Source organism: Haemaphysalis longicornis, unplaced genomic scaffold (assembly GCF_048455015.1).
Source record: "Haemaphysalis longicornis isolate Haplotype H1 unplaced genomic scaffold, Haemaphysalis longicornis Haplotype H1 scaffold_10, whole genome shotgun sequence".
Classification (NCBI taxonomy): Eukaryota; Metazoa; Arthropoda; class Arachnida; order Ixodida; family Ixodidae; genus Haemaphysalis; species Haemaphysalis longicornis.
Window position 1 is genome coordinate 115478694 of NW_027526204.1, and position 23358 is coordinate 115502051.

Here is a 23358-nt window from a genome sequence, read left to right on the forward strand (position 1 = left end):
CAATAGAATATGCTGCATTCCATCTGTCTTCACGTTTCAGTCATGGAAGTTCAGGGGCCATAAGGTAGTGATCATTTACACTTGCTGCTGACTAAAAACGCTGAAACTGGAACCAAATTACAGTAAAGTTTTTGTGCGGGCAAATTTCTGTTTTCCATGCATAAGAAATTCCATTTCAATCCTGACACAGTATCACTTGCGAGACATGCACAAAAACTGATGCCGTCTTGCCTGAGCTGTGTCAAAGCCATGTCACCCGATTTCAGCGAATCACGATGTGCTCAAAACGGGCACTTTGAATCGGGCATGGAATGGACAAAACTGAGAATCCTGCTCCAAGTGCTGTGTGACAAATAGCAGAGCCTATGAAATGACAACTTTTCAATGAAACAAATAATTTCTGTAACAGGTGCCTTCAGTGAAGTTTTCAAAGTTTCGTTGACATATTTTTCAGAAAAAGAATTTTTGGAGGAGGCACTAATGAACAGTTGAAAAATGTGTTAGTTTAACCTCACACAATACAGTTTTACAAAATGATTTTGTTATACCGGCAGCTTTAAGCCAAGAACCGCTGTCTTAACTTTCATTGTTAGTGCGAATTGCAAATTTGTTCTTTCGTAACAGCAGTTTGATTGCTGCAAGATTAAGAGCAATGCTCGGACACAGCCAATGCTGCTGACGCAGACAATATGCACGGCAGTTTTCTCACCTTCCAGTAACATTTTTTTTGCTCAGTTATCACAGTTCGAAACCAAAACAACAAAGTGTAGCTCGGTAACATTTTTTATTGCAGAGTTATCACAGTTCAAAACCAAAACAACGAAGTGTAGCTCTGGAGTTTGTACCTGCCTCGAGGACAAAGAAATTTCAAGTCTGGTCAATTTAAAAGCCATCAGATAAAACTTTTCTGTCGGCCAAAATAAAAATGCAATGACCATTAAGAAACTAAACAGCATCCTGGTAAGCTTCCAAATAACTATTTTGCTACATCGAGTGCTCACAATGCAGTCACAGTCTGTCCCTAACCCGGACCATACCGTTTTTCAATGTCAGAAACTTTTAGGTACTTTGTGATGGCAAGCCAGCAGTCATCATTGAGCTGGTCTATTTGTGTGCCTTCTCCTGCATGACACTCGGCCTTACAACAGACCACTTCGTTGATGAACAAGTAATTCCGCCCAATAAACCGAACGGCTGAACTCACAGCAGCATGTGCCTCTGCTTCGGTCATGCTGGCAGCATTCATCAGGCATGTGAGCAACTGTGGTTTGAACTTAAAGTGCTCAAATGCCTCAGCGCACACCTTATCGGTGTTCTGCCTCATCACGAAACGTGCTGCTTGACGAAGGCGCGCAAAATTTCGCTGCTGAGCTTCTTCCACTGTTGCAAAGCTGTCATCATGGCAGACAGAAAAGGGGAAGCAGTACGTGATAAACTGGTTTTGAACCAACGCTGATGAAATGATGTCTTTGCATGCGGGTGTCACTTCAACCTTGCTGTACAACTGAAGCCTCCAGATAGATTCATTTGACAAAATCAAAGAAGCAATCATCATCGCCGACAACTCGTCCACACTGCTGCAATGAGCTTCCAGTTGAGCTACATATTTGTTGAAATGGAGACTAGCTGCGGCAGTTGCAACAAAGTGCTCACAGTTAGTGTCTTCATGCAGGATAACGTGCTCCAGCGACTTGTTTTGCCACAATGCACCAAACAGAGTATCTACACGGGTGGTGCTAGTGTTGCGGAAGTGGACTTTCAGTTCCTTCAGGCAAACACTCGAGGCCACTGCATTGCAAACGGCAGAGAAGGCTTCCCTCGTAAAAACCCCGGTGTCAAGGCCCAGCTGTGTGGGGCACACGGAGAGCTCGAGCAGAGCAGCAGACAAGCCTGGAGCATCCCAATGGTTCCAAAACATCTGTAGGCGTCCATAGCACTGAGTCTTGGCCAGTTCTGCCGACAGCGCTCTCCTGCAAAAAACCACAGATGAGGCCAAACTCAGATAAAGCTGTGTTCACGGTCATTAAGACATGGATAGAGTCATTACGGCACAAGGGGTCAGGAAGCCAAAGGCTGCAGCTTAGTATGGAGGAGTCCATGCTGCCAGTGGCTCAGTGAGACTGCAGTCTCACCCAGAAAACCAGTCAAACAGTTAATCACACAAAGGCCCACAACAGGAGGCAATCCCTTTGCTTTGCGTAAATGCTGTGTTTTTTTTTGCAAAAAAATCTAAGCCGGCAACAAGAACATAGTACACATAAATGAAGTTATTCAACGTTTCTTCTGTTTCGTTGATATGCTTCTATTCATTGTCACAACACGTAGAGAAAACAGTTGCACCTGAAGAAATACTGAAGTCAAAATACAGGATGCTCTAGATTGATAGATTAGCTCACCGAGAACACGAGTATACCACTCTTACACGTAGGTATTTTTAAAATGAGGTAGGAAATAGTGAAAACGCAAATGCAGGTATCGCTGCCACTGGTTATACTGCACAAGTGGCACAAATTGCTGAAATCGTGTAGCGTACGCAACGTTTTTCCTGGCTGTTGCTGGATGGCGGCGCTACTCGCCCATACTTCGAGCGGCGGTACTGCTTTTTGAAGAAACGTGCAAGCTATGAATGAGCAGTTAGTTCATTGTCAACATTCACAGGGCCTCAAAATGACGATGTTTTAGGGGCGAAGCTCCTCTTGCTCGGGCCCTGTCCTGGCCGTACACGGCACATTGATGATGATTGTGGCATGATCCCCCTAGGGATTGGCCAACCAAAGATTGACCGAAGAGGTCATAACGTTCAACGTGTTCGTTGCTACCCAACAAGGAGGAGAGGAAGAAGAGGTTGTCGTTCGTCGCCTGCGAGCTCAAGACCCTTGCTCGGGCCCTGTCCCGTCCCTTGTTGCTGCCATACACGGCGGAATGATGATGATTGTGGCAGGATCCCCCTAGGGATTGGCCAACCAAAGATTGGCCGAAGAGGTCAAAACGTTCAACGCATTCGTTGCTGCCCAACAAGGAGGAAAGGAAGAAGAAGAGGTTGTTCGTCGCCTGCGAGCTGAAGACACGTACCGGGGGTACGCGACACAAGACGCTCTGCAGAAGGCGACGGCCAAGGTGGCTAAAATGTCACACACCGAATTCGCCAACTTACCCACGGAGATTGTCATCGTCCAAAACAAGCCCCACATAATTACCACAAACATTGACGTCGTTGACGGGCTTGTCAACGGAGCGGTAGAAAGCTTGACATGTCAAGTCTTCATGTGATGTGTGGGCGAATGTTTCAGTTTTACCGATAAGCATTTTAGCTTCGCCCCTCTCATCATCATTCACTTCGTGGAGACGGCGGGATTTTTCCTTCAACAAAGCACAAATACTGATCGCGGGTCCCGTGAAGGAAAATTTTGCTTAGTGGTTCGGAGCTGCGAAAAAGTAGAATTTGAGGAAAGCACGACTGATTTGATCAAAGTGGACCAAGCCACTCGATACGTGGTAGCGGCTGCAGTCGCTGTTTGCATCATAATTGACCAGCGTGTGATTAGCGATTTCTCAGCAATTAAGGCACCTTTTGGCACTGAATAAAAGCTAAAACGGCTGTGGGAAGGCCACACTTTTGTTTGAAACCAGGTTGCGTATTGCCTTCAGTGTCCCTTCAATCCCCTACCCAATATTTTTCGTGTGCAGGGTGTCTCAGTGTCAAAGCCTCCGCAAACCCTTTGCGCCTCTGCATTGTGGAAGTGTCAAGCTTCCAAGTCCTCCTGCAAGTGTCCTCATAAACTCAGGGTTAGGTGAGTGGACCACTTATGCCCACTCACATAACAGACCAATCCAAGTACTGTATACCGTGTAGGCCACTTATGCCCGCTCACGTAACAGACCAAACCAAGTACTGTATACCATGCCATCAGTGAGTTTGTTGATGATAGGGTTCACCCTGAAACAAATTAGCATAAATTTCCCAAGAAGAGTGTGGGGACCAAACCCCTCCACCTAACCCCTATGCACCTAACCCCTCCAGGGGTTAGGTGCATAGTGTAGCTATGTTTTGTATTGTGGTAGTCCACGTAATTAACCCCTGTACTATGAAAGTTATCGCTTCCCTGAGGAGTGACAGATGTACACGCACGGCGAAAGCCATGGCTCGCTCTCGAACCCATTGTGGGCAGTTTCTTGGCAGTGCGGTACTGCGCGAGAGCAGGGAGAATAACGACAGAGCATTATTCTATTCCCTAAATGCAAGGAGATGCCCACAACAGCAAGGTTGTTAGAAAGGTGCCATATTTTTTGCTTTGTGTTGATCCTACTTTGTCTCCTGTAGCTACGAGTTGCATTTTCATATGCTTTTCTATTCATTACCAATACCCACTATGTTCTTTAGTTAATTAGAAAGTATAACAGAACAATCAAAAAGGGGTTTGAATCAGAGGAGAAATTTGCGCTAGTCAGAACACCATATATGCGCACGATTCTAATGCACATCTTTATTTGCTAAAAGTTACCTTAAAATTTGTGTGCGCATTACAATCGGGCTTGAAGCCAAAACTGGCTTCAAAGCGACAAGCAGCGTTTCCATGTATACGAACGCCCCCAAAAGTGCAAATAAATCCAATCAAAACAAACTTTTTTCCGAAATTTCTTGAGCAAACTTTCCTGCACGTTACAATCAGGGGAGCGTTATAATCGTGCAGATACGGTATTGAGCACAAGAAAGGACCAAATAAGCAATGGGCAACACGAATGCTGTGTGTGGCATCGCAGAACAGTTCATGCAGACACGTGCATCTGCAGCATTCGTGGCATCTATCTCTTACTCATCATTTCCCCTTCCTTTTTACTGGCATGCAAGCTAATTTGGTTTTAACACGCCAGTAGTCCCGAGTGCACAACCTGGACAATGTGAAGCGTCGTAATAGACTGCCTTTGGTTCATTGAACAGGCACAAGAGTTTCGAACGAATGCTTGTACCTTTGTAAAAAAAAACGCATAACGAACTAGCAACTGCATGACTCAATGGGGTAGTCGCTGAACCACCGCTGCAGACGTAACTGAAGCACATGCTAGCACTCAACGTGAAAAAGAAAAAAAAAAAATGCAAGAATTACTACCTTCGTTTCTTTACACAAACTCCATTTTATGCAGTCTGTATACACAATGAGTGCCATTAGTTCAGCCGCAACAAACCATTTTGCAGCCAGATTTTCTATGTATGTATTGGGATGTGAAGCGGTGCATCAAGGCTGCACTAATGTGTCCCATTTGAACAGACATTTCTCACAATTTCAACCTCTTTCAACAGCTCAGGATGAATGAAAAAGCCTCTCATATTAATCAAAATACTGCATGATCCTTCAGCTAACCCGATGTCTCGTCCCACCAACTATCACTGGTTCAGTCTTAACGCCACTCCAGATTACTCAGGGTTGCATTGAGCCAGAGTGCGATATTGCTAGCAATAGTGCACTTTGCTATTGTGGAACACAATGCCCAGGTACTGCAATGAAGAAATCTCGGGGTGCAAGAGGAAGTTCTGCCACGAATTAAGATGTGCTTGTTTTCCCCCATTTTTTAAGACAGCAACATGAACTTGGAGTTGCTAATTCTCAAAGGTAAAGTTACAGCAACCTGATATGAAAGTTCACTGCAGATATCAAGGACAATGAGTTTTCTTCACGCCTGAACAGCAAAATTAGCTGAAAAGTTTTTTTTGCATGGAGCATCACTGCATGCTGTTTCTGGAAGGGGCCACAACAAATTTTTGTGGAAGCTAGGCAAGTCTGGTTTGACTATTTTAGCAGACGTCTTCATGATTACCCTACTACCCACAAAACGATTTCTAATGAATAAAATTGGTCCTTGACGTAGAAATTTATAATTTTTCCTTTTCTATGTCACATTATCTTACACGTCACATTACATTACCTTATCAAGGTAATATGGATTGTGAAGTTTGATGCTATTTGTGGGAAAATTGCCACTAAGTACAGCACAAAATTTTAGAACAAAGCCTTTTAGCACAAACAAATAAATGGTAACTGAAAAATGCTTCCATTGCACTTTCAAAATTTTAACAATTATGTTTCATTCTTACCTCTCAGTGAAGTTCCCCTCATGGTAGCCAACCTTGAGTGAAGACAGCGTTCTATTGACGCCCAGCACACAGCAGAATGCTTCGAGTGCACAGAAGCTCAGTGTACTGTAATACAGGTCGATGCATTCTAGGGTAGTGTTCTGCTGTAGTCCCTCAGACACAGGTCCTGCGAAGTCGTAATTAATGTCAAAGTCCTCGAGTATTAGCGAGCGAAGCCCAGTATTCTTTGTCAGCATTGACTTCAGTGCTGTTCCAACTCTGTGGTCATGCTCTGTGGAGTCAGTCATGTAAGTAGTAGTGATTGTAAGGCACCTAAGCACATTGTTGGTTTCGAGAATGTTCAAAATGCCAACAATAAGATGCTGCTGCGTGCTGTAAGCAAGCTCTGTGAGGGTACTGTTCCGACTCAGTAAGTCACCCACTGCAGTCAGTATTTCCTCGTTGTTCTTCTCGTAATTTATCTCCTCGTCATCAGGCACGCCATCACTTCTCTGTTCTATCACGCTCAGCTTCTCCAATGTCTCCGTTGTCCTCAGAAGCATTGCGAAGTCCTTGGCGCCAGCTAAGCCCAGGTTGGCATAGAACGTCAGCTCTCTCAGCTTTCCACATTTTGAGATGCCACTCATCAAGATGTCAGCACTGCTGCCAGGAATGCTGGTAACAGACAGACAAAATGCCTTCATCGAGTCAGCATTGGCCAAAAGCAGCTGGGCCACCTTCGAGGCAAGGCTGTTGCTCACCATAACCTCATCAAGTCTAAGCTCCTCCAACTGTTCTATGGGACCCAAGGCATCGAGAAGCAGAGACCAGTCAAACGATGCATCCCCATCAATTGAAATGCGACGCAGATGAGATGGTGACCTGGCGACAGAGTCAGGGATGGAGACCGCTCTGAAACACTGGAAGTTTTGGTTCAGGTTGACTTCCACAACACAGTGGTGTTTTTTCGGTAGCCACACAGTGAAGTATGTGGTGTCGTAAGGAGTGTCTAGCTCCTCGAATTCAGCCGTGACCTTGTAATCTCGAGTACGAAGGTTCAGCACGCCGTGCCAGGTATTATAAAGGTGGAGTTTCAGGGGCTGCAAGACTCTGTTCCATGCTTCGAGGTCGTCGCAGAGCCAACAGCTGTCTTCTGAAGTAGGCACTGAGCACTCGCGCACAAGGTCCAGTGCTGCCAGCTTTTCCCTCCAGCACTCCACGTTCATCTTGGATGCCCACAGCAAACTTCAGAGAGTCTCTGGGATGCAAAAATATTTAGGCAAATCAGTACAACCGAAGTCAGTGTGCACTGCAAGGACAAAAACAAGGAGGGCTTCCTGTCGTTCGGTGCTACAGAAGCAACCGTGAAAAGCAGATCCATTCATATTGGCAATTAGCGTGACAACGGGCAACATAGAAAAAGTTAGCTATGATTGATATATCATATCCCAGCGACGCATACAAGACAAGCCATCAAAAGCTGTCTATTGTGATTGCCCAGAACACCTGGACCTTTGTGCTCGAACTGTTGTGTCTTAAAAATCTGTGATCAGGCAAACCGCTATGTCACCATGAAGAAGCAGAGGCAAACAGTGATCCACTGAAAGGCCAAGCAATAGACCAAAACATTCGTAGGCACACATATAAAAATATTAAAGCCCTGTCATGCAATAGATAAGATGTGACATTCACCACTGAACAATTACTGACTACGCCAACAACACGTCCGTTATTTCTTCCAGAAAATTCACTAGTACATAATTACAATTCCTAGCTTGTCCTCCCTAGTAGACCTGCTGTAGTTTGCAACAACTTTTTCTACTTTTTCGGTACAATGCCAAGACACCAATTTCTGGGAGATCATTAAATTATCACCGATCTGGGATAGCCTCCTTTATCCATAAAAAAGGGGGCTTTGGCTTTACCAGCAGTTCGGGTGTGGCTGTAGCGAGAATGTGCAGTTTTCTCGTGCCCCGCGCTGGATACAGTACTAGACAGACCCCCCCTAATCATGTGACTTCCTGTGAAGTCACTAAATATACATCATATTTAATTATTTGATCCATAGATGCTTTCACATTCCAGGCACATCTTAAGATTCTCTTTGACACTGATTATTGAGCCTGCAGGAAACCCATGGGTTTTCATATGCTGGAGTGCATGTATTAGGACGCGATGGGCGGCCAGGTGTATACCCCTCCTGTTACCGTCCGTACAGCTTCTTTTCTGACCCAATTGTCTGGGTGTCCTTAATTAAGTCCCTTTGCATGAAGGGACTCAGTAAAGTCAGGCCAACATAGCACATACCACAGGATATACAGCGAGACACGAAAGTTGTGCCAGTGCAGTAGCTATGACATGAAGCGCCTAGCTGGCGCACCTTTTAAGGACCCAGGTCCTAATTTGTCATAGAATCATGTATGTGCCAATGTAAGGAGCTGAATGCATGACAGAAACTACCCAGCCACGTTCTGGGCCATCAAATATGAGAGACGGCCACCGGTCTGACTCTTTCGGCATCCTTTGTGCCGCAGATGTATTTTTGCCACATTTTATTATAGTGAATTTATTTATTGCCACTACAGCTGCAATGCTTTCTCCATGAAAATCTTTTCAAGCGCTAAATATCACACATTTATGATGCTTGTGGCGCATGCTCACAAAACCTCTCCTGGGTGTAACGGAAATTTTAAGCGACAATTTCGTCCACCTGAAAATAAGAAATACTCGATTTTTGATAGTCTTCCTTGCTAATATTCCTGAAGGGGGGAGATCTAGTTTAGTGGGTTGATTTTTTGGTGTTGCTAAGGTGTCTTCATTTGGAGAACACTCCGTGGTTTCAGGCCATCCATTTAAGCATTCTGAACTTGCCGTAGTGCAAACTATTGATAGCAGATGCCGCCATGTTGACATGCCTCAGCAGGTTCACATAATTATGCTGATACTGTGTCCTTTCTTGCATGAAACATGGGTTGTTCGAACGAGGCCAGTTGGCTGCACAATGTCATCTTACATACGCTTAAATTGTATGCAGGTACCATCGGCGTACATCAGGCGGGCGGTCACACGTCAACATTATTCGAGAGCGGCTATTTTGCTACCGTCTGGAAAGGCTGGCTTTGTCCCCATGATACTTAAACACAAGCAACATTCTCACGTTTTCTTATAGTGCCTCTAACAATACGAACGCTGCTTTATCTACGTTATCGGCCTGAGAAAACTGGGGCACCGTCCCAGCAGTGGCTGCTGCAGGAGCACCGGCTGCTACCGCAAGAACAAAAATGGTTTTGTTTAGTAAACTTCTAGCAATTGAATAGATATTTAATTTTTATTGCAAATAAACAAAAATATCGGAGTAAAGTAGAAGTCTCGGCCTGTTGGTGTCCTTGTCTTGCCTCTCCTCTTGTGTAGCGTGTTTCCACTGCTTTTTCCCCAACAAAAATATGTATTTCGTACTACACCACTACACGAAATAATCACAATTATTATTACATCACTACGACATCATGCAGGGCAGGAGCCACTGGGGGGGGTGGGGTGGGGGATTTGTCTCGTACCCCGTGCGGGGAACGAGACGCTGCCGAAATTAATACACTACCGCTGAGGCCCTCTGTCGCTGGAGCGGCGACAGACTACCGAAAGGAGCCCGACTTAAGTGCATTAAGTTTTCCGTCTGTCGCTGTCATCGACACTGCCGGTTTACTTTTTCGCGACCTCTTTAGCACGCACTTCTTGCCACAGTGCCTTTTCAGTGCACCATCCAAAAGTACTAGCACACGAGAAAATTAATTGACTGATTGCGGGGTTTAACGCGCCGACGCTACACAGGCGATGAGGTGCGCCGTAGTGGAAGGCTCCGTATTAATTTTGACCACCTGGGGATCTTGAACGTGCATCGAAATCTCGCACACACGGGCGTTTTTGCTTTTCGCCTCCAGCAGAAAAGCAACATATGAGAAAAGAACAAACTTTGCTTTTAAGCCGTTACCAGAGGTTATCGGCACTGACACATGTCAGCGTGCGTGTGCGGCCAAGAGAGCGCAACTCGAACACGAAGCAAAAGAATTCGACACACACCAGCGCTGCATGTCAAGTCTTCGGTCATCTTCCAACAGCGATATCTTCTTGTTGATCATGCTTAACCAACAATTTATTATTCTGGGTGTAGCTTTACTGTTTCTGCATTTTGCAGTGCTGTTGAGGTTCAATGCTCACCCTACAGAGCACACTGCCGCCACGAAGCTTGTTGTTCACACATGTACAGCCGTGAGCTGAAGTAAACGTACCACGGGAGCGGTGGCCAAAACTAATCGCTGCGCCGTCTGGTTGTGCGGCGCCTGCTGTCGAGACGGCGCACAGCGCAGGTGCGGCCTAGCAGTACAGTACACATGCCGCTATCGCTCGCCTCTTGCGACTGCTTCTTGATTCGATAAATCAGCGCCGGGGGAATCACGCCCCGCAGTTAGAGGAACACTGCCGGGTGCCGCCCTATCATTGAAAGCTATGCGACTCACCTGATATGCGGCAATGGTGCTGCGCTACCACACATAGTGTGCTATAGCTGTGTTGGTCTCGTAGCCTTTTTGTATTATTCAGTATCACAAATACATCCGAAAAAATGGCCAACCAACGTGGGTGCTTTCTCTTAGATCAAGATGGTGTACGGGCTATTTTGCTTGTTTTGGTATATTTGCGCCTCATGCAGGGAAAACTTGTCCCCGAAACAGGATTCCGATCACATTACAGTGAATCCTATCGTATTTAACTGCCACAACCCCTTACGCCCCGTCACCAAATCCCGCAATTGTTCACACCACACCTTGTTATAGCACTTAGGTTTTTGCCAAGGACACCCACCGAATTGAGCATAGCAGCTTGTTTGTGAACAATGTGTCGGTGCGTGTGTGTGCTTGGGGCAGTTCGTATGTTTCCTATAAATTGAACGGCTCAAAAAGAAATACCACACGGGGGATTGCAGGGGTGAGACAGCTGAATCATATTTGGGAGCAGTTTCTGGAGCAGCGAAATCTTGATTTTGGAGCAGAAGAACCTTGATTTGGAGCAGCAGAACGACAGTTATTATGCCACCTTAGGAGCCTAAAAAAATCAAATTTTTGGCAACTCAGGGGGTAAATCTGCACTTTTTAATTCGTTTTGAACGTACATAACACTGAAACAGCCTTTCAATAAAGTTTTTTTTCTTGCAGAGTATCACAAGGTACGAACTGCACTACCGTTTTACAAACCATTTTTAAATTCTTAGGCTTTATGCATAGATAGCGTGGAGCGCCATTGAGAATACCAAATTGAAAAACTAAGCAACTGTAAGGCATTTTTTTATCATGTGAATGCCGAAATTATTCTTTTTGTAATCCGAGAATGGGCGTTACGCACAAGTGTAGAGCCACGCCAAAAGTTGCGCAAAGGGAGGTGAAAGTAGTCGCACACGACCAGCCTTCCCATTTCAATCCCCAAGGTGCACGTTCACTACGATCGTAATTTGAGTAACGTTGCTATCCTTAGCCACCTCCCTCTTGGCATTGAATTTTACTTCAGATAGATGAACCATTATCACTATTGTGCGAATAATAGCCCGTCCCGCTTTCGGACACTACTTGAACATTTTGCGGCGATGTGGCCTGCACCACCACTTCTGCAGTGTCGATCGTCCAGTTCCCGCCGCTCGCAAGCTCGCTGTCAAAGGCAGCAATAACTCTGCGTTTTATAACACCGCAATAAGCCCGAAATTTCACTTCAAGCACGCACCGCGTTTCACATTCAAGGCCGAAAGACGAATTCACGGGCACCACGTTGTTTTTGATGAACTCCCGTCTTTCGAGTCGCGGAACATTCCGCAACAGATCAAATGACTTAATGTAAACGCAGACACCCCCATAAACAGCATCGCCTTGGTTGTGCTGGAAAATTACGCCATCAGTAAGCATTTTTCCCCACTGAAACTGACAGGAGCATTAAAATCCTTGGCTCTCAGTCTGTTTTGGAGCAGTTTGGCGCAATTTTTGTAATTTTCAAGCTTTTGGAGCAGCCTGGCGCAGAAAAACCAATTTGTATCAAAACTGCGCAATATGCGCAGCTGTCTCACCCCTGGGATTGGTTACGTGAAACACAGTAAATCTTGCTTTTGGAGCATTTATTACTGCTTCGAAGTTATCAAAACCAAAAGGCAGAAATAGCGGCCCGCTAATTCATTGATGACATGAATGCATCCAGCGAAGCTGGCGTTTCCACGTTGCTTTGTTTCGCAGTTTATTAGATTGAAGTTATTACGATGTAGGATATATAAAAAACGGCTTACGAGTTTTTCAAATTTCTACGAAGGTACTAACCAAATTAGCCCAAGAAACTAAACGGAATCATTTCTAGTCGGCCATTAACCTAGTTTTGTGTGATAGATGAAACTTGGAATTATCCTAGCAGTCAGAAATGTGGATGCTGTAAGGCGATTTTCACAGTGGTTTCGGCGAATCCAGTCGACCTGGTCGGCCGTCGACCATAAGCTAGTAATCTTTTTATCTTCAATCATCGACTGAACGACCCCCCTTTGGATGAAATCCTTCAATTTCAACTCGTGTCACAGAAGTGCGCAAGAACTATGAATAATGTTTTCAAGTGCAAATAAATCTAATCGAAAAATGTAGTTTGCATTCATTTCGATAGTCGCTGCGCATTCAAGGCGTGGTTCAATCGTATCTCATATCGCAATATAGTTTTTTAACATTAAATGTATGTTTCGGTGCCTCGAACTTGAAAAAAATTGCGAAGCTGGATTTTCCTGAGCATTTGCGAAGTGGCACTTATGCCGCATACGGCAAACGAAGTTTCATAAAGCAGTGCAGCAGATACCTAAACACAGCAGTATTTGTCAAAGCCTTAGCATGTATGTTCAGCATCAGTAATTTTTCGAGTTCGCTGATATTCTCGGGAGGCTATAATTTCGCATCTATCCTCAAAACCGATAAAGATGGTGTTTTGTCTTATTTTCTTCGACTGCAAAGTTATTTTTTCTGCTTCAAAATATATGCAGCGGAGAATGGGGGAGGGGGAAAGGGGGCAAAAAAAAAAAGCGCGCCCACCCTGCCAGCAGAGCCGCGTTGCCGCCGCTTTCGCCAGCGCGCCGTTCCCACAGGTGTGTTGACCAGCAGACAGCAAAAGGGCAGCGCGGTTCCCCTGGCGCTGACTTATCGAAGCAAGAAGCAGTCGTGAAGAGGCGAGCGATAGCGGCATGTGTACTGTACTGCTAGGCCGCGCCTGCGCTGTGCGCGGTCTCGACAGCAGGCGCCGCAGACGGCGCAGCGATTAGTTTTGGCCACCGCTCCCGTGGTCCGTTTACTTCAGCTCACGGCTGTACACGCCGCGGAGGCTCAAGGTGGTGTTGCTCAGTGGCTATGTTCGTTGTGCTTCTGAGCACAAAGACGCGGGTTCGACTTCCGGCCGCGGTGGCCGTTTTCTGATGGAGGCGAAAAGCAAAAACGCCCGTGTGTATGAGATTTCGGCGCACGTCAAAGATCCCCAGGTGGTCAAAAATAATCCGGAGCCTTCCAATACGGCGCGCCTCATCGCCTGTGAAGCGTCGGCGCGTTAAACCCCACATGTCGTGAAAACGCGAGCATTGAACGCACGTGCACAGCGAGGCGTTAGAGGAGGAAAGATTGGGTACTTACCGCTCACAGTGGCATGGAGTGGTCACGTCAATATGCGCATGGCGAGCTGAGAAACCGAGAAACTGTTGAGTAAATTACTGCTCCAAAACTTGGTCCACGCACGCAGCGCGCGAACACACAACACAGATGAGGGAAGACTCCACAAAGGGAACCGCATCTTTCCTCCATGGGGGACCGTCACCACCTGAAATCATAGAGGAAAGAAATGCCTGAAATTCCCTTTGTAGCGGGCGTCCTCTAGTGTGGCTTCTGCACCTTATAACCTGAACAAAAAAAAAAAAACTAACAATATGAAACTCTTAAAATAACAAGACAGAACACAACTTTATTTAAATGTAAATAACTAACGTTTTTTGTCTGCTAAAATGACTAATCATTAGCACACTGTGGTGCTGCCACTCAGTCCAGTGCACGCTACAGCTCTACAGCACAAGTTGCGAGTGCAGCCAACGTTTTTAGATTCAGTGCAGCTCTATGGTGCATTGGCGGCATATATTGGAGCTTTTTACCATTTCTATGGGTCAACTCGAACGCACTCTAAATCAACCAAAAGCACTGCGCCTCTGGAGCGTCGTCGGTCTCTTGACCAAAACAATAATCGTCGCCTGTGCTTGCATTTTTTCGTGTGCCTGTCTAGTTTTTGTGACCATTGGATGCAGATTTATGCTGCTGAAATGGAAGGCGATAAAAACGAAGAGACTGTTCTACTCTTAAAACAAGGTCTACTCTTAAAACAAGCACAGAGAAGAGGTCCGCAGCGCTGCCTTGGTGCGCGGTGCCTGTGGAAACATTTTGGAAGCATGACACTTTAATTTTCATGTTACCCGGCAATGAGGCTCACGAAGAGTTGAAGTGCTGCGACGGATACACGCCCCCACTGTGAATGAAGGGCAACATACGCCGTTCGATGAACTCTGGGTCGATCACCCCAACAGACGTGAGTCGTCTGCTAGGCCGTTTCCGCTTAAAGAATTTCATTCTTCAAAAGCATAAATGAATGAAACGTTTTTCTTCTTTTGTATGCAAATTTTTTTAGTCGCGATGCTTTTTTACGGTTTTTTTTTCTGTGGGAAGTGCGTTTGTTATCTGCTAGGGATGCGTTTGTTAACTGCAACCTGCTGTGTCTATCATCTCTCTAGATTTCTCTGCACTCATCAACATCATCATCAAAACAACCCGAAACTGCGTTTACGCTCGTCCGGTTCTTCGCGCCTTCGCAGGGTGTTTGTTGGTGTGGCAGTGGTTATTGTGCTCTTTGAAGGCTGACACCAAAACAGATATGTCACGGCAGCCACTTCTCATCAAACTATTCCCATTGTGTGGAAGCAACTGCAGCGAAGGTACTGTCCGAGACTTGCGTCGTTCCGTGCCCTTTGGCCGATCCGGAGCAGTGACAATCAAACGAGGCTGCACCGAAAGCAAAGGTTCGCGAAGTTGACCAGTGACAGCCGATCGGACAGCCATGGCCTATGTGACGTCCCTTAGGCCATGCCAGGGGTTGTATAATGAGGACAACCGAAGAGAGAGCGGTTGGTTTTTCGGCGTCTTTCACATCGATTTGCGCGCACCGCTTCACGTGCACGTGTAATATTTGGCTCAGGTATTCCTGGCAGTGTAATCTAAACGTCGCGCAGGTTTACTTGAACTGCTCAAAGAGTGTTGCAGGGTCCCTAACGAATTACGCAACACAGACAAGCGCAGGTTTGACAGGCACGACGGTACTGCCAGCCTTACGCGCAGTATGCGTTGTTTCAGTTAACTGTGTGATGTACGCGTACGATTGTGCGTACTAGCGGCGTTTTGAACATGCCACTCGTGGCCCCTGGCACTCTTAATGTGCCTGCACGCTCGGGGTTCGTGAGACGTCGAAGCCCCATCAAAGGCATCGCGCTGGCTTCAAGATTCAGGACGGCTGAAGTTTCGCTGTTGTCTGCTAGTGGGAGTCTGAGGCAGCATCTCTTCGATAGATCGTAAAACCTATGCACGAAAAATAGTAAATATACTGCGAACAAGTCAACCACAGTTATGTTTACGCCATGATCAGTTCACTATTGAGCGGCTGGTGTTTGTATTTGTCAGACAGATCAAAACCGTTCAGAATAACACCATTAGAAGTGTGCAGTGATGTAATTACTGCGCGAAAGCCCTGCTACGTCTTGGTAATCTGCGCCAAATTCGCGCCAAATCATTGTTTTTTATCATTTTCAGACACGCAACCTAACAGCCTGAACTAGTAACACTTGGCATGCAAGGGTGACAATTCGCCATGTGCACTCAAAGCCCGCTCATCCATAACGTGTGTACGGGGGAATAAAAGCATGTTGGAAAAGCTAGTGCGAAACACGCACACTTGGGGAGAAGGGAACATACGATGCAAGACGCCGAGCTGTCTGCTTGCTTTTTGTTCTTGGTTGGCCTGTTCCACATGCTAGCTCAGAGAAATACAGCAAAATGCGTATGTTGTGAAGGCATGCTGTTGCCAAAACACCCTTCCAGAGTATGCCCGGGGATATCTGTCTGGTACCCTTCGACGCCACTGGGCTGCACTTACGGACGTTGGTAGCACACATGCGCAGTTGAAAAAAGGATATAGTTGGATAACTTAATTAGCCTGTAGAAAAGGCTTTGCCTACTACTCCTCGCAGATGAAACGACAAGAAATGGTCAAGTGCCGTCCAGACAGAACCTGAAGTGAAAAGTGTTGAGTTTCGTCGAGACGAAACGGCAGCTGTCTCTAAAGATCCCACCAGGGGAAACGCCAACCTAACACTGGCTTCACAACTTGTGGTGGGAGCAGTCTCTCATGATTTTTACCCAACCTGCGAAACTGCTTGTTTTTGCAGAATAGACATAATCACTCTTGAGTATAATTACCACTAATAATTATAGATGACCAGAATAACTGTAGCTCACTCGGAATGGAACTCCAAGCCGATACCTCTCACATGCTTTGCGACACACAGCAAAAGCAGTCGGCCTTGATTTTTGCTCTACCGGCCAAACTGCTCTTGCTCTACCCTAAATGTAGCTATGTCACAAAACACTAGCGCCATGGTCACAAAAAGAAAAAACCTGTGGGAGGTGCAAGCCCACGGCTATTGAAGTCCATAAGCAGGCGCAGCCTCTACTCCAAAGACCAGCTCAACGCAAAGTACTCGTGGCATTGTTCGATTATCTGTACGAGGTTGGCGTCATTGAAGTGAATTAGTGTCAAGAAAACAGTCTTTTTAATCACCCTACTGACACAAACTGAATGTTTATTTTTGTTGTTGTTAATTCCCGAGCCGAGGCTCCCCGACGCATTGCATGGTGCCTCAATTTGTAAGAGGAGCAGATGGTCCGCCCGATGACGTGGCGGCCCTCGCAGGAGGGAACAATGGCCAGGCTACCCGGCGCAAAGCTTGGGTACCTGAAGATGGACTGGTGTCCGGTCCTATGGCGCAGGCCCCGCTGTGCCGGCGGAGCGGGAGACGTCCCAGCGCTGCTGCATGGTCGTCGCCCTCAGGTGAATGTCGCCTGTCCGAGGGCACCCGAACTCCAGCCGGTCTTGCGATCCCTCTCATGCTCCCCGCTCCGTGTGGTCCTGCTTGTCGTCGTCTTCCACCGCCGGCTTGCCTCCATCGTCTGCTGGCGCGTTCTCGCGACCCGGAGTTGTCAATTATCACAACTGCTTACAGGTAATGTTTATTGATACCGCACCCATTGTACATGCTGTGCATTAAGCCTCCTCCTTCTCTGATGCAAGTGCATGGAACTTTGTGCATGCATGTACAGGCTCAAGCAGAAGTAAACGGACCATCGAAGCAGTGGCCACATTGCATCGCTGCACCAGCTAGGCAGACTGATGGGAACCAATTGGCAGTGTTCTGATGGTTCGCTTGCTCTGCCCCACTCCCCTATGTGATGTGTTTAATCGCTGCTCTGCTGGCGTGTCACACTGAGCATGACGGTTTTCATACGGCAGTGCCAGGCTAGGGAGTTGCGCTGATTTCATTGCCATTCGCAACGACCAGCGTCAACCGAATCTGTTGCTGTTGAGCTGGTCAAAGCTATGCAAGTGTTTACACATTTCTTTTTGCATGCTACTAAGTAACATTGTCGAAGCCTTCTTCACGGTCAACATTTTACAGTATAACCCTGCTTATACGTTGCTCACTATTATGTTTTCCTGACTCACATTTTATTGCAACCCCACTTAATACGTTGTCATGTTCCTGCTTTATACGTTCCAATTATAGGGCAGAAATAATGAAAAATAGACGTAAAAGAACATAAGTGCATGGAAAAAAAACACGGAAATGTGTAGTCCCTAGCGGGTGCTGTTGGTGCATTACTGAAATCGTAGAAACAGGAGTGCACGGCATAAAACACTACAGTTGTCGCTGCCCAATTCGCACGGGAACCCTCACTTGTGACCCCACTCGTACATATTGTTGCACGTGTTTCCTGCTAAGGAGTTTGCTATGTCTCAGACTTTGTTTTCCTTTGCCACGACCATTGATGGCATCAAGAAAATGGAAAGCCCTGTCACGCAAAGACAAACTTGACATTCTGTGGGTAGTCGACACGGAACACACATGGGAAAAATACGTACCGCGAAAGAGTTTGGACTGCTACTGTCGACTTTGAACTCAATTGTAGAATCCAATTGAACTGCATGTTGTACAAGGTACGGGAGCCACTTTGGCGATACGGATAGCCACAAGGTGATCTAACAATTGGAGAAGGGCCATGTCATCCCATTGCCCCATAAGAAGCGCCGAACTTGTATCAGAGAGGTTTTTAAACCTTGAAAATGCCAACTAAATTTATTTTGTGTTTGAGCCATGGCTTATGTCTTTTATATAATATTTAATAGCATGTTCTGCAGTACTAATTCTATGTTCCTGTTATATAGTCCCTGGCCACTACGTTTTTTTCCGTGGTCCCGTGAAAGACGTAAAAGCGGGGTTCTACAGTGTTGGTGGCCTATTCAGTTTTCCATAGCATGTCATTCTGGTATTAGACATTGTAAGCCTACAACAAAATTGCCCTGGATAATACAGAAGCCACATTCGGAGAATTAATAACCACATAAATTTTAGGTTTTTATCTTGGGTACAGTCCCAATTTATTGCGGTCATTACTCAGTTGAACAAAGGAAAAATACAAAATCCCCACTTGCTCTGTGTTAAAGAATGCTGTGGGGTATGAAAAGTTATAGTCATCTGTTACAGAGGCCCTCATAGAATGCATGTTTTTATGAACTGACTGATAGCAATAACTTGGGTGCAAGCCCCGAATAAAAAAGACTGTTAGAAGCGGGATTCTTTTTTGGAATAACGAACATTTCTGTAGTGATTCTTTCACTCAGTGGGATTTCTATATTGTCGGAGGCCATTTTATTATTGGCTTACAATATATATCGCAAAGGCATGATATCGGAAACCACATACTAAGTTGACAGTAATGTGTCACCCATGAGCAGGGATATGACGATGTTGAATTTCATACGGTGCAACGAGCAACTTGTTAGCGAGTCCGTAGCTTTGTCCAGCTCGGCACTGGCAGATTTGGTCACCGGTGACTATTGTGAGCAACGCAACAAAATACTCATATCCGATAGGGTAGTAGGTGCAGTGAGCGCCCTGTCAGGACGTTGCCCATTGCTTCCTGTCAGACTACGCAGGCGGTGCCGTGATGCAATGTGGCCACTGCTCCCGTGCTCTTTCTACCTCTGCATGAACCCTTCATTTACATAAAGGGGAAGTTTTTTAGGCACCCCCCTTATACTTGTCCTTCTTTTAATATTTTGCTTATATTTTTGTTCAATAATGCTGAAAGAGCTAGTTAGAAAATGCATCAAAAAAGGTAATTTTTAAAGCATATGGTGTATAAGATCTTACTCTTGTTGCTTGGTTTTAGATCTCTACATATCTGCCGGGCACCATTAAAGGTATCAATTCAACTCCATACCACAAGCACTTGGAACCAACAATGAAAGCCGTGTTGCTTTTTTTGGGCTGGCGTAGTTTTTGTGCTTTCTGCACTGTTCCTATGAGGCTGTGGGAACCCTGCTGAGCTTGTGTGAAGGTCTGCTGAATAGGAAATCGCTAACATGCTACGAAAGTATCTTCTAGTGAGTATTAGTGATAGTAAATGTGCTTGTGACATTTACTACAACCCAGGAGAAAATGTAACTGGTCCCAGCTGGGAATTTAACCATAAACCAGCTGGGACCAGCTACCATTTTCTCTTGGGAAGAGGGCTAATTAGATTTATTTTCTTTGTTGTTAGAGCAGGTATTATTTACTGTGTTTTAAACGGACACCAAAAAGTGGAAACAAGTTGGCCTGCATCACTAGATTATAGTGCCAAGAATATAAATACACCTTTCTCGCAACTAGCAATTGTTTAATAAGGCAGAAAATTCCACAAACATGAAAAAGTGTCGACACCCCGTACGCTTTTAGGTACTACAGTTTGTGACATCACAGAAGTTGTGAACGGCGACAGCTCATTGAAGAAGCTTGTATAAATGCCTTCCTGAAATAACCAGTTCCTAAATGTTTAAGCACGTAAAATATATGTAAATCCAAACTTCCCGTGAGCCCATCTTCCTGCGTCCCGGTGCCGCTGTCCATAAAGCGTACTGCGTGCGTTCTCTTAGCTCCAACATTCTCGCTGGCTAATAGGGCCGCCGCTTGTCACTTGAGCAGGGACTTCGCTTGAGGTCGGCTGGATGGGGTGTGGGTGGCTTCCCCACATTGCAGTATCAGTCGCTTGAGCGTGCAGAAGGATTGTTCGTTCCATCGTGGTAAAAGGACGGCCAGGCTCCTCGGCGCGAGTTTCATTTTGTTGTCAGAATGGGGCATGACTTGGCAGCATAAAAGTTAACGCTGTCAGCATGGGAGCGCTTAGAGCCAACTGCTAGCCACACCGGCGGTGCCTTGCTCCCACGTTGTGAAACGAAAGAGAAACAGATGAAAGAAATGCCATGCCAGCTTAATTTGTTTATTTCTCAGCGAATAAGGCATGATTGGCTGTTGAACAAAAGCAGGGAGAGCTACAAAACATGTGAGCTTTCAGTTGAAACAAAATATTGTTCAGCCTTTAGTGTCCCTTTCATTAAGTACATTGGGATCTCAATGCTGGAGCCCTACAGCCACACATGGCTTGCACAGTATAAGAACAGCTTGCAGCGCACAAGCTGTTCTACAATCCCTTTGCCCACATGTACTGTGGGGGGTTTCCTCATCAGCGTTCAAGTATCTAGTGGAGTATTAGACAGCATCATTGGGCGAGGGCCAGCCATGGCCTAATACCACGTAGTTGGGTTTCTACATTTTTTAGATGAATCCGATGAACCCAGGAAAACACTCGCACATGAAAAAAAAAAGCACAGATGGTGCATAAACCAAGGCACGCTGATTTATTAACATTGCTAAAGCTAAAAACAAGCCACAGTGAACTGCTATCCAATCAAACACATCAGGCGGTTAGCAAAAATTTAATTATATAGTCAACTACATGAATGTTCTGGGAATCTAAATAATAAGCAGCAAGTAAAATTAAAGGAACTTAACCACAAAGAAGACTTCAAGTCCAAATGTTTCTCAACATCAGAAAAGGTGTGTCGTACCAGTCCGTGCACTCCATTTTTTTACTGTTTTTTGAGAGTGGCTGCTGGGCTCATCGCAGCTGTGTAGGGATGATTTAAGATTCACTGATACTCTACTTATGTTGGGCCTGTCTGAGACAAGTTTCGGTTTGGCTAGCTCATGCTCATCAAAGCACAGCTGGCTTGGATCTTATCTGAATGCGGGTCTATGCAGGATTTTCTACTCTTGCAGCCGGTCTGTTGACAGCCAGCTGATGGTAGTTGGGCTTGCTGGAGCGGCCAGGCCAGGTTCCGAGGATGCAACGGCTAATCTACTATGGCCGGCACCCATGGAGCATCGAAGAGTTCGCAAGCTGGTGCACTGCTGACCTGCATTAGTTCAGGCTTGTGCTGCATCTCATTCTATATGCATGGATGAGCCCATCTCCTGCCTGCTTTCTCATTATCAGCCTGCCCCTTATTAAAACCGGGGCACTTCTGTATGGGAAGACAGCTGTTACGGCGGTTTGCTATGCCTGAGCACTAATGCTTTTCTTGACTTCACCTTGAACTTACAATTAAAACTTATCACAGTAGAATACAATGCAGACAAGGGAGACCCAGTGGTGCTACACACTTGCAATGGCACTTTAGCCCGGGATGCACATAGCTCATGTGTGCAGCAATTGATGTACAGGCAGAGAAACTATTGTGACATGGCACTACGTAGTTGAAATGTTCCTTTAAAGGAAGACTGAAGTGGTTTATAAACATTGTGGGATTCCTTGCACAAATTGAAGTTTGTATGTAGTCCCTAGGCCATGTTTCGACCACTCTGGGTACGTTTGCGGGAATTTATTTAGTAGAAAATTCAGTGCAAAAGTCCTGTCCTCTGCTATGCATCCTCCTTGCAATTTTCCTATGATGTTCGTATGACACTTAAGCAAGCTCAGCTTGACTGCGCCTACTGAGTTGCTTGCCAATTTCCCAACTGAGTCATTTGGCTGGCCGACGGCAGGTTGTCGCAATTCGTTTGCTCGGTCAAAACTAAGCCACAACAAGATTTGTGTCCGGAAGAATGTGGCTCTCGTTTGTAGCTTAGTAAAGTCTATGAAGTCAAAGTAGCCCCACACAAGCGCTCATGCAACACTTCAGTAACTTCGCTTCACTTGAGCTGTAAGCTGCATATGCCTGTGCGACTGGTACACTAGTAGAAAATCTAAGGCCAATTAAAGGCGGGACAAGAGCGAGCGAAGTTTAGGTAATAAGGGAATAAAATCAACTGAAACTTTTATTTAAAGCATAAAACTATGGTACGGGAAGCAGTGTTTTGTGTAGGATGAACTAGCATAGCGGTCAGCAGCACGACTACACATTTGCAGTCGCGTCTTCTGCCTAAGAAATGCAGTCACTAGAGATAAGATATTCGTGGGGATTTAGGGAACACTTACTGCACAACCGTTATTCAAACAATACTCATCTTAGCTGCTGGGAATGCTGCTTAGATGTTTTTCTAGTTGGTTTCCTTTTATTATGTAGTATTTCCTATACTGCATCCACCATTTTGTGCTGCAACCTTCGGTGCTGCATGAGCAAGTTCGCAGACACATGCAAATTGACATTGACACACTGGTGAGTTCTCAGCATGGTGTTGACATCAGCACTGACAGCTTACAGGCACAATTCCGAATTGGCCAGCTGCTAGTGTGGTGTGAATACACCTCTTACGGCACAGATACGAGCCAGGCAAGCACCAATGGTGGGGGCAAAGCGCCTCGTAGTTGATCGTCTCTGATGGTATGGAGAGGGTTCAGCCACTTCGTATGCCTCAGCTAGTGAATGTCGCGATTCTAAGCGATGCTGGCAGGCTTATCTGACCCACCGTGCAGCAAGACAACATGGCAGAAGCGCGGTATGCCAATTCCTGAGATATCGAGAATGCCCATCCTACAATAATGTCAGATGCTAGCTGTTTTTACACGGAACCAAAACTTAAATCGGTTTGAATTCCAATCTTGGACATCGTT

General features: G+C 45.8%; 2 protein-coding genes across 3 annotated transcripts in view; one reads left to right on the plus strand and one right to left on the minus strand.

Annotated features, from left to right (window-relative positions):
* Positions 1-765: 765 nt before the first annotated feature.
* On the minus strand, positions 766-13960 carry LOC144159161 (uncharacterized). The gene is made up of 3 exons (XM_077690483.1): positions 13753-13960; positions 6092-7328; positions 766-1970 (listed from the first exon to the last, which is right to left on the minus strand). The coding sequence occupies exons 2-3, from the start codon at positions 7294-7296 to the stop codon at positions 1022-1024; spliced, it is 2154 nt and encodes a 717-aa protein (XP_077546609.1). The 5' UTR covers positions 7297-7328; positions 13753-13960; the 3' UTR covers positions 766-1021.
* Positions 13961-14940: 980 nt separating this feature from the next.
* LOC144159162 (uncharacterized) overlaps positions 14941-23358 on the plus strand; it is a 68062-nt gene continuing 59644 nt past the window's right edge. For both annotated transcript variants that reach the window (XM_077690485.1, XM_077690488.1), the window contains exons 1-2: positions 14941-15092; positions 17197-17429. The gene's annotated coding sequence lies outside the window, so the exon portion shown is untranslated. The remainder of the gene's footprint in view (positions 15093-17196; positions 17430-23358) is intronic.